Source organism: Ursus americanus, chromosome 14 (genome assembly GCF_024610735.1).
Source record: "Ursus americanus isolate L20-20 chromosome 14, mUrsAme1.1.p, whole genome shotgun sequence".
NCBI classification, from domain to species: Eukaryota; Metazoa; Chordata; class Mammalia; order Carnivora; family Ursidae; genus Ursus; species Ursus americanus.
Window position 1 is genome coordinate 42622832 of NC_142140.1, and position 12024 is coordinate 42634855.

The following is a 12024-nucleotide window of genomic DNA, read 5'->3' on the forward strand; positions in this document are numbered from 1 at the left end:
TATGCTGACAGAAACCCAGCCTCCAAACAGGTAAATCGTGGTGGCCACGGATGCTGTGGCCGCCACCAGGCTCACGGTTAGCAGCGTGGTGACCTCCTGTATGTAATTACCAACGTACAGCTGCTGCTCGGACGTGGAACAAACACTCCACGCTGCACATCGAGGGCCATAAAATCTAAGCTCTTGCCCCAGAGCAAAAGCACTGACCGCGCTTATGTGCGCTCACTCAGCCGGGAAGGCCAGAGCGCAGCATTACGTGGAAGGCCGTGCATCCTCCTGTCCTCATTTCAGTGATGCCTTGGCCTGAGGCTATGGAATAAAGCCAAGCTGGCGGCCCCAAGAAAGAAGGGGAGGCAGTCACATGTAGAAGGAAAAGTAATGTCCTTCCCTGTGCTTTTGTGCAGTCTGCCCCCCTTTCACCTGAACTGTGCGCTCCTGAGGGCTGGACCCTGTCGCGTCCGTCCTGTCCCATCCTGGCTCACGGAGCCCAGCCAAAGCACTACCGTGAAGAAACAGCCTGGTGATTACTTACAGAAGGCAGGCAGGCCCTGAGCCTGGGCCTTCCAACTCTGACTCCGGATCGACAATTATACCTGGCAGGTTTCCTTCACACGCAGCATTTGTGCCGGGTGCTCTTTGGGCTTGAACCTCAAGCGCAGATGCCGGCCTCCCCACGGCACCGGAGGATTACTGCTTACTAGAACACCCCCCGCCCCGGCCCGTGTCACCACGCGCCTTTGTAACTGCAGCTCACTGGCCTAGCAGAGGACTAGCTGTTCTCTGCGTGGTTCAGACACAGACTGCCACACAGCAAAGAGCTCCAGCCGGACTCCTGAGTCAGACTGTCTGCTAGGACTCCTGTCCTCACCAGTCAGCTGGGGGCTACTTCATGGAGGGGACAAATCCCAACCGTCTCACGGAGCTGTTGCACGGCTGCATGAGTCCCTATCTGTGAAGCCCTCAGAAGCGTGTCTAGCGCACAGTAAGCGTGAGCTAAGTGCTTCTCAAGCACACCGGTCCGCGCCTTCGTTTCCCCGCTGCCGTCCTCAGACCGTGGGAGGACGTGTGCTGCACGTTCTCCAGCTGCATGGCTGACAGCTGAGGTCTCTAAGCCTGCTGTGCATCAGAACCACCTGGGGAGCTTATGCAACGTGCAGGGTGACACGCTGGCGTGTGCATTTCGCCCCAGACTCGAGGCAGTCCTGATGGTGAGCCAGGGCCGAAGCCCGCCCTCTCCCACTCTGCTATCCCACAGTGTCTGCCTCAGGCAGAGAAGGTGCTAGTGAAATGCTACATCTGCTGTAGCGGCTGTGGAGCGTTCCCACTGGAAGGGACCCTGGAGAGCACGTCACCCACCCTCCCTTGGCAGCTGGGGACACAGAAGCCCTTCTGCTCGTGACACGGTGGCCTGCCACAAACTTCGATTTTCAACATTCTGGCTTATCAGCAAGAGAGGAAATCAAGAGGGCAGAATGCTAAACCTGAGCTGCCCAGGGGCCCCCCAAAGGGCAGGTACCAGCCTGCCCTCCTTCCTGGGGTGCAAAGGATGAGCCCACAACAGGCCTCAGGTCTGCCTGCTCAGGCTCTTCACGCTGTCCCACACGATGGGGTAACCCAGGTCGGGCAGTGTGAGTCTGACACTCACCCCTGCCACTTGCTGGCCATGTGTCCTCTGAGCTTCAGGTTCCCCCCCAGTAAAGCAAAGCCCTGCTTCTCTATAGGATGACTGCAAGGATTAAACGAGATCACATCCGTACCATTCCCGGCACATAACAGGGGCTCAAAGACCCTAGCTTCCTCTCTTGCTGCCAGGCAGGCGTAGCCTAGTAAGAATCTTTCCGCTAAACACAGCGGTACATCCAGAAGGCACGGGACAGTAGATGCCACACGGACACCCAAGCAGCCTGAGCGGGTGTGTGAAGATGCCCAGACAAGCCGGGAGAGAAAAGGAGGTACGGGACATCTAGCATTACAGAAAGCCGGGGCTGTGGTCCTGGAGCAGGACATGGGTGTCTGCCGTCTCCAGGGAGAAAATCCCTCCTATAAGAGAGGTGCGGAAGGAGCAGAACTAGAAAAAAGGATACACATGGTCACAAACACACCTTTCCTGTCAGGTGCACAGATTCTAGAATGTTCTTTTAGGGGAACAGCACAACTTATTCTGCTGGCCTTCTGGGGATAAGGGGTTCCTTTTCATAAGGCAAACCTCCAAAACATACTGCTAGGAAGCACAAGGAGAAAACATGTCTCCCCAGAAAACACCTGCTCTCCCTGGACTTCCCCCCACCATCCTCTCAGACCCCCAGGCTCCGCGCCTCCTGGTGCCACACACAGCCAGCTGCCAGGTGCTGTGGTCACTCCCCCACTCTCTCTGTCCTCCCCATGCCCAGTGCTACAGACCAGGGGCCAGTCCCTCATCACGACTCCCGGGCACATCACAAGACAGCTTTGTGACCCATCTCCCCACCAAAGGTCGCCTGCACACTGTCAGTGTGACAAAATCCTAACAGGTATCCCACTTGGAGTAAAAACCATGCCATTAAAGAAGCATGAAAAGCAAAGAAGGGTGACATTTCCAGGAAGTTACATTTCTACTCTCATAAGATAACCCAACTGAGGTAAAAATAACACTGGAAATAGGGGGGGTCATCTGACTGGAAGAGTAAACGCACCGACAGTAAAAGCATGAAGACAGGGAAAGTTGCCCACTGAGTATTTGTTTGAAAGATGGGCTCTGCTTAAGGACTATCCAGAGCAGTTGGTAAAAAGAAACTGAGATTCACTCATTTTTTCAATTCCAGTGACAAGACTGGATTTCCACCATCTTGCTTCAAACACGGATTCAACGTACTCACTATAGTTTTAGATGTAAGACAAAAACTTACTCCCCAAACAAAAGCCGACCCCCTACCTTGCATGCACCAAGCACGTCCCCATCAAGGCCGAAAGCAAACACTGGCTTTCACCGAAGTGGAACCTCTCCACAGACACGATTTATGTGAATGACAAAAATGGATCTGCCTCATTAATATTATAAGTTTCAAAAACTGCTTTTCTAATTCATTAAAAACTTTTTTAAAAAGATTTTATTTATTCATTTGGGAGAGAGACAGAGAGGGAGAGAGAGCGTGAGCAGGTGGAGGCAGAAGGAGAAGCAGACTCCCCGCTGAGCAGGGGGCCCGACGTGGGACTCAATCCCAGGACCCCGGGATCACGACCTGAGCCAAAGGCAGACGCTCAACCGACTGAGCCACCCAGGCGGCCCTCACTAAAAACTTTTCTGAGGATGACAACATTTTAAAAGCTCATGTCTTATTTCCAAAACAAACAGAGGATTGAGAAAAAATACTAGAGAAGAATCCAAACACAAGGAGCCTTAAAAGGAAAGGTCTGCAGACGACAGGGACGCAGTGTGCCACAGAGGATACCACATATTCTCCGCCCATGGAGGAAGGGCGCTGGTTCCGAACTGAGACGACATCCCAATAGTCATCTGTTTTGCGAAAGCCTTCACTGAGAGAACTGGCCTCCTGACTAAGCCGGAAGTGCATCAGGACCCCTCACTGGGCCAGCCTCCTACAAAACCACAAGAGCGCACAAATACGGACAAGGAACAAAAGCAGGATCACCGAAGGACAAGTGCAATCACCATGATGCTCGTGTCTTCAGCTTTTTTGGGGGGAAGGAAAAGACAGAATGTCTTCAGACACAGTTCACACCACGGGGCTGCAACTCCCCGGGCAGCTATGAAGCCTGCCCCTTACTCAGCAAGGACTGGAGGCTGCCAGTTTCTGCCTCCTCAAAACCAGGACCTGCAAAATTACCTGTCTGGTCAGAATTGCACTGAAAGGCACATCCCGCTTACCGGAGATGAGGAAAAGCAAACGGACTTTGTAATTTCAGTATTTTTCCCATTAGCGTCAGCATCCAGAACCCTAGCCTGCCAGGCAGTAATCACCGCCGCTATCTTCCGGCTGGTCGTGCTCCATCCATTATCAAATTAATTCAGAAGTATCCAGAAAGCCCTACCCTGTTTCATGCAGGGCCAGCACTTAGAGGTGGCCAGGCTGTTCCTCGTCAGGAGGTTCACGCTCAGGTCGCAAAATCTGCTCTATCTTTAGAGCCATTAAAAGAATCTGTTTGGTCAACGGCTTAGCCTTGTGACCTCAATCTGAAGTGGAAGATGCAGTCACTCGGCTCAAGGTTCCTAAGTTTTAACTCAAAGGAATAAAACAGACCCAACAAGAGCCTGTCCTTACATGAACAAGCAAGTGGCAAAATGAGTGTCAGCTGTATGAGCAGTCACCGTCCGGCGCACAGAGGCAGGCCGCGGAGCAGCTGGGACAGAAGACGCCAGGCAGGAGATGGGAGGCTGGACGAGAGAGGCTTCTGGAGGCGCAGAATCGGAGGAAGATGCAGGCCCTCAGGGTCCTCCTCTGGGAAGCCAGGGACACAAAGCAGGTGGGCTACAGGGTGCTTTCAAAGGAGGCTGGCTTAGTGAGGTCAAGAGCAGGCAGTGGCATTCAAGAGACGCGGCTCTGAGGCCCAACACCACTCCTTGCGGGCTGAGATGCCTTGGGCTGGTCACTGGACTTCTCCGAGCCTTAGTTCCCTCACCTGTAAACGGGGAAGATAGCAGCATCTGCTTGCAAGAGCCGTAGGGCCTGCATGAACATGTATACAAAGAGCTCATCCTCGGGGCGCCGGGGTGGCTCAGTCGGTTAAGGGTCTGCCTTCAGCTCGGGTCAGGATCCCAGGGTCGCATTGCATCGGGCTCTCTGCTCTGCAGGGAGTCTGCCTCTCCCTCCCATCTGCCTCACTCCCTACGCATGTTCTCTCTCGCTCTCTCTCAAATAAATAAAGAAAATCTTTAAAAAAAAAATAAATAAAATTGGGTTGTTTGCCTTTAAAAAAAAGAGAGAGAGCTCGTCCTTGGGGCACTGAGGTGGCACCCAACTCTTGGTTTCAGCTCAGGTCATGACCTCAGGGTCGTGAGATCGGGCCCCACATTGGGCTCTACGCTCAGCACGAAGTCTGCCTGAGTTTCTCTCTCCCTCTCCCTGTGCCCCTCCCCACCACGCATGCACTTTCTCTAAAATAAATAAATAAATCTTAAAAAAACAGAAGCGCTCATCTTCATTCCACGTAGAGGAATATGCCAACTTGTCTAACTTCTGCCCATCACCTCCATCTGATACCATCATGACAGCATCTCTCGTTTTTTTTCTCCTTCCCCGACAAGCCCAGTAGATAATTTTAGGAACCACCATGATAGGACTGTTCTGTGATTTTTACTGTAGGATGGTATTCTCTGTATACTATGACACATGTATTATATTTAATTTCAAAAACTTATTACAGGACATCATGCTTTTTCCATCCACTCTCACCCTGGAAGTTGAAAGCACCCACCTGAAGAGGGAAAAAGCGGTGGCAGGAAAGTAGGCCAACTGGTCTCCAGCAGAGGCAGACCGTGTGGCCGCTATGGCCATGTGATACGTACCAGCACGTCCACGTAGAGGATCCAGCAGTGCTCCCGGGGACTAATGCAGAGGGACTTCAGGTCGACGCTGCTCTTGTTGTTAAATATCCGGTAGAGGGTGTTAGCAATCTCCGTGCCAAGGTCATCACCTCCTCGACCTTCGAATTCAGGGGTAGCATTGGCTGAACTACACAGAGAGGCAACAGAGAGGCTGAGTGAGTCTTTTCACACAGAGCGAAGGCACAGGGCTTTGTTCCATTGCCCTGCGGAAAGCCGGAAGGGCCAGTGCTACAGGAAAGTCACTGCAGTGGGAAAGGACAGCACCTGCTGTATTTCCAGCCTCCAGACATGCGCACCGGGAGCCAGGCTGGCCCCACGCCCTGGATTTGTCAGTGTGCCTGATGGGCGTGCCCCCGCCCCCCACTTCTAACAGAAGCCATCTTTTTCCAAAGACAAACAAGAGAACAATAGTGAAGTGAACCTTGGCCAGTAATAATTAACTCTCTGGAGAGTGGAATACTCCCCTCAGGCAGGCCCCGGAAGCCAGGAGGCCTGGGGAGTCAAGCAGGCTGGTCACAGAGGGGTCACTGTACATACACCATCCCAAGTTTCCACGGCCTTAGACGCCCCATGAAACTCTCAAAGCAGGAACCACAACGCAAGTACAGTGATGGCCTTCCTGGAATGATTCAGAAGATCTGTAGGACAGTACGCTAGTTATGTCACAAAATTTAGCTTACACTATACTGAACAGCAGGAAAGGGACAGGAGGGAGAAAGACTGGCGGCTGATTAACTAGTAGATTATCCCTTTTACTTTGCTATTTTCTCAAGAGGAAAAACCTTTCCACTTTGGCCTCTTGAATCGTATGCCCAATTACCTCAACAAAGAAGGAACGGGCATCAACATTTGCTGCCCTAAGCATTACTCCAAAGTATTTAACAGGCAATTTCTGAGGGTTTTGGCTTAATAAAAACAAACCCTCAGTACATCTGTGACGTAAGTAAACAGTCCAGTAATCATTTCACTGTAATGAACAGGGTCCAGAAAGGTAAGCCACCAGCTGTTTCACAATGCTCTCTACAAAATCACATACTGAAGCTTTCTGGTCCACTGAAGCTTTCTCATCCATCTAGAAGGTACTAGCTCCCTGCTAGGCACCGGAGGGAGAGCCTGAGCAGGAAGGATGAAGGCCCCGAGTCGGCAATTTCACAAAGTCAGGGGGAATTTCACGACAGGGAACAAATAGCAGGAATGGGGCTGGGCAGGATGTCGACCAGTGGTGGTGGGGGTCACAGGAGACCTCACACCGGAATGTGGGCAGGAGTCGGTCAGACTGCAGACAGGCAGGGGGGTTCCAGGCAGAGCAAAACCCATGTGAAGGCTCAAGGCTGGGCCCACCCACTCTGCGTAATGTTAAAAGAAATCTCACCTGATATATTTAAATATTCCTTTTGTCTAGTCCATTCTAATATAGGTATAAGAATGACCCCTAAAACACTGAGAGTGTATCACTACATAGTAACTTTGCTTCTCTAATTACACAGCTTTCCCTTACCACTGCGAGCCAGCAAAGCCCCAGTTTAAAAATCCTCAAGAGAAACTCGATCACTGCCACAGCAGCCTCACTGCCACAGCAGCCTCGCTGAACCCTCACTGCTTCTGCTGGACTCAGGCACCGAGCCACAAAAAGCAGCTCATTTATGGTGAAATAATCAAGTTCCCAAAGACCAACTTAATAATTTTGCACAGCCAGCAAAACAAAAGCTGTTTCGAATTCACACACTAAGCAATCAATATTATCCATCTTTTTAAGTGTTTAAAAACACCTCTATAGAGATCTGAGTGGACAAATCCGGCCGGAGGTGTTTATGCTTAAAATGTGCACTTTTCCCTGATGACAGTGGGCCACACCCTTCTGGGCAGGATTAATTATTACTTCGGGACTGATTCGTGTGCTTTTTTACAGCCCCAAGGGATGGCTTACAGACCTTCCCAAGTCCAACTCGCTAAATTAATCTACCCACAAAACCACGCCCCACTGGGGGTTTTCTGACACTGAACTAATTTAAACTGGGAATTCTTCCTATTCTAAAGGCTTTATTTTTCCCCTTTAAACACATTATTCTTTCAGCACAGCTGGCAGCCAGGCAGAGAGGAAGGTTTAGAGGCTCACGAGACCGCGGAAAGCTCCTGCGTCTGGATGGTGCCCGGGCCCTGGAGTGACTCGGGAGGACGCTGGAAAAATGGAAGGAAATTGCTGGGGCGGGGAGAGGGGTGAGGTGGCGGGAGGCAATACTTCCGGTAAAGTGAGAAAAGCCAGAGACCCCACATTCTAACAAAGGATGCAGAGCAGGATTGAGGTAGAGAATGGAGTGTCCCCTCTCATCACTAGGGGTGCTCCTAGCACAAGGACACTTCCTGGTAGAGGTGGACAGAGAAGCAAACCCAGGAAAGGACCTCAGAGACCACGTCAGAGGACAAGAATGCCCACAGCGGCTGGCCAGGTAACCCCGCGCTCTGAACAAAGAGCTACCGGTGATCCGCGGGCAGTGAGGGAGACTCTGACAAACTCTCCAGCCCATCTAAAGGCATTTTAACTCACTTCTGAAAACAAACTCCGTTAGCGAAACAAAAATCTCACGGGTGGGCTCTGACCTACGGCAGAACCCGGCGAGACCTCAGATGGCCCGACTCTCTCGTTTTACAAGGAGGAAAACTTGAACGTTCTTTCGGAACCACTGGAAACCACTCTTAGCACTTCAGATGCACCAGCTCACTCGATTCTCCCCACCCTGCGAGATAAGCACTATTTCCTACCCCATTTTAGAGAAAACAGAACTGAGTCCCAGAAAGGTTATATAATTTGTCCAAGCTCACACAGCTAGTGACTGGGGAGCTAAGATTCCAACGCAGGCAGCCCAGCCCTTACCTGCGAGGCAGCACTGGACTCCCGCTGAATGTGTCATTTGCCATGTCTGGCTTGTAGCCTAACATGAGTCAAGGTAATGAATGGATACTCTGGTCTTGGGACTTATTACTAGACCACAAATATTGGAGTCAAGGAACGCAGACCAAAGGAGTCCTCGATAAAAAGCTTCTCTATCAAGTGCAAAGTTTAAAAGAGAGAGAGAGAGAGACAGTGCACAGGCTGTACAGGCTGTGAATCCCAGCCCCCTGCTCAGAGGTATCACAATACACTCTTTCAGTAGTGGAGTATACACTTGGGGCTTGGGGCATAAAACCAAGTGCTTTCTGTGTCTACAATTGCCAAAACCAATTCAGATCCTTCATAAAGTATGACCCAGCCCCTTTTCCAGGGCTGTGGGGAAACTGCTTACCAAGCCAATAAACATAAAAATCCTGGGAACGCTGCCCCTCCCAGTTCTCCACCCCTCCTGACTCATCACCTCTACTCTGCTCCTCCTGCTTGGGCCATCTCTGGTTTAACTGGGGTAGGGTGAGATCAAGGCCACGTCTACCTGGGACAGGACTTCAGACACTAAGCCTTTTGTTTCCCTTGTGATCAATCTTGCCTGCAAATCTCTGGAGTCTTAAAGACAGGTCAGGTCAGGACCATGGCAGAAGAAAGTGATTTCGTGGGTCTGTGGGGCAGGGCTAACTCTGGACCTTACCAGTCTAGTGGTCAGTCGTCCAGCCCTGTGGCAGGCCCCAATTCCTCCCATTCGCCTGTGTGCAGACGTGCTCATTCCTGAACCTGGAGAAGCTTCCCCATGAGTGGGAACGGGGACAGGAGCACGTTTTGAGCTTTTCATTGCAAGCTCTTGATTGAAGTTTCTGGGAGAGTTACCAGCTCTGGAGACTTCCAGAGTACAGCTAGCTTTGACTGATTGCTGCAGGTTGCCTGTCTGCTTTGCCCCCGCCACCCCAGCCCATCAGGCACAAACAGTGACCCCCTTCGAGCAGCACTAAGCAGTGAGGAACAGAGATCAAGTGGTTCCATCCACCAATTCAGGGCTTGAAGCTTCTGGTTCAACATCGGTGATAGATACCAGTGATCACAGTGAAAAGTAGTTAAGTTCCCACAGGGAAGTGGCAAGGGTTGGGCACACTGAAATGTCTATGAATGAAAAATGTTCTCCTCAACTTCCCCAGTGAAGAATTGAAGCCTCTCAGAGAGGCTAAATGAAGCTTCCTGACACCCCTATCAACATGGGGTCAGAGCTACAAAGAGACTAAACGGATCGCCACCTAGTGGTAGCCCAGAGTCACATACCAGCTCCCTAAATTCTTACCCTCTGGGCGTCAGATGGAAACCATCTTTTCCCAAAGTTTCAAAGTTCTGATTTAAAACAGCCCGTTCTCAAGTTACAACTAACACAAAGACATGAGCCAGGAGTTAGGAGGTCCGAGTTTGCTCCCAGTCTTAGTGAGTGTGCTGCCAGGCATCTCTGGGGCAGTGCTCAGGACCCCCAAGTCTTTACTACTCCACGGGGATGGGGTCAGGGGCAGTGCCACTGGGTACCCTCCCCAAACGGCAGCATTCCCAAGACAAAGGGAAAATTACAGGGGTGGGAGGCAATGTCTACGTCGGGTGCCACGCAGTCTACCAAGCAGACAAAACGGAAGTAGAATGAGGTAGCGGAAAAGCAGTTAGTTTTCTGAGGCCTCTCTAATCACTGGAAATTTAACTAATTAAACCCTGGAAGTTGCTGATAAGTCAAGTCAAGCTGGGCTCAGACTGACAGCCCCGCCCCACCCCAATTACTTCCCTCCAGCTGGCTAACACCTCTGCTTCAGCCTGTGGATGGATGAGAGCCTCCGGCTCTCCAGCAGAGGGGTCGATGGGGAGCACCCTTCGTGCTGGGCACAGCCACAGACGTCCAAAAGCCATTCCTATTCGCTGCATGGGAAGAAAGGGGTTTGTTTATGCAATTACAAGTTGCTCTCTGAAGACCCAGGTGAGGTTCTGATAAAGGTGGCAGCCGCCTGGTGCTTGGTCAATCAACATCTCCCTTCTCTGTAGGAACACAAGGTTTTGGGAATCTCTCACGGTCATTCTACCTGCTAGACTGAACACATTAACCGAGCCACGTGAAGACACTGAAGTGTGCCACCTTGCGATTATCCACCTTGAAAGAGAGTCAGGAGAACTCCCTGGACACTGGAGCTTCTGGGCCTATTGAGGGTTTCCTGAGACTTACTAAGGGAGAAAAGAGAGGAGTGGGCAGCCCCGCTTGGCCAGGAAGGAGAGGCTACCCCTGGAAGCCGTATCTTCGGAAGAGGCGGGTCCAAGCATCCTCCCACCCTGGAGCCACCCTCCCTTTACAGCTGGGACCAGAAAGGGACAAGGGCAGCAGGCTAAACTGGAGTCATGCCCCGACACACAGCCACAATGAAATGTGTCCCCTACGCCAAGCATCTGAGGGCAACACCTTCCCTTTGGTGTGGTTGGGCTGACTGTCTGCGGTCCACCGAAGATGAAGGAGGTAGAAGATAATAAAGAGGTAAAAAAGAAAAGCAAATTACAGTGCTTCACACGTGTGCCTGCTTCTCAGTGATTGTTTACTGCATTGAATTAGGCAGATCAAGGCCAGGAGAGGCATTTTTCTTCCACCAAGAGCAAAGGGATAAGTTGGAGGCCTGAACAAGGTCATGGTGACTTAGAGGATGGGCCAGTCCCACTGGATGACTCAGGCTGGTGAGAGCAGCCAGGTCCGAAGAGGGGAGGCAACTGCCTGGGGGTGTGGGGGGGTCTCACAGGGCAGGCTGCAGGAATGGGCTGCAAGGAAAACTGGCCAGAAAGCCGAATGCAGATACGTTCTCAGAACTCTGAGCACGATATCCCTGGACAGCTGGCTTCTGCAGGCTGCATGGAGTAGAACGAGCAAAGACCAGACTGGGAGAAGCGTGAGCTGGCAAGACCAGCTCTACGACCCTGCGGAACCTACTTACCTGCTCTCAACTCCACTGGCTGTCTCTCTCATAGCAGTGCTGTGAGGACCAACTTCTTTTTATTTTATTTTATTTATTTATTTGTAGGGGGAGAGGGAGAGAGAGAGAATCTTAAGCAGGCTCCAGGCCCACTGTAGAGCCCAATGCGTCACTTGACCCCCACAACTCTGAGATCATGAGTTAAAATCAAGAGTTGATGCTTGGGGGCACCTGGGTGGCTCAGTCGGTTAAGCATCTGCCTTTGGCTCAGGTCCTAATCCCAGGGTCCTGGGATCGAGCCCCGCATCGGGCTCCCTGCTCAGCGGGAAGCCTTCTTCTCCCCCTTCCATCTCTCTCTCTCTGTCAAATAAATAAATAAAAGCTTAAAAAAAAAAAAGAAAAGAGTCGACGCTCAACCAACTGAGCCACACAGGCCCCCCAAGGACCAACCTTTGGGTCTGAGAGAAGACCAGAAAACTCTAACTCGCTATATAAACGGGGGTTAGCATCTATGCCAGAAAGGTGCGCATAGCAGGCCTAAGGCTGCTATCTTTAGAAGGGCCTGCTTGCAAGGTGGGCCCTCAGCTGGTATCTGGGAGCTTGACCATCAGAATATTCCCAGTCAACGGTGAACTGTGGTCCACTGT

General features: G+C 51.5%; 1 protein-coding gene across 4 annotated transcripts in view; it reads right to left on the reverse strand.

Moving 5' to 3' along the window:
- Positions 1–12024, reverse strand: part of EXOSC7 (exosome component 7) — a 45634-nt gene that overhangs the window by 19435 nt on the left and 14175 nt on the right. For all 4 annotated transcript variants that reach the window (XM_087867116.1, XM_087867118.1, XM_045778670.2 and 1 more), the window contains exon 4: positions 5504–5669. In XM_087867116.1, the coding sequence (XP_087723242.1) occupies positions 5504–5669 (166 nt within the window). The remainder of the gene's footprint in view (positions 1–5503; positions 5670–12024) is intronic.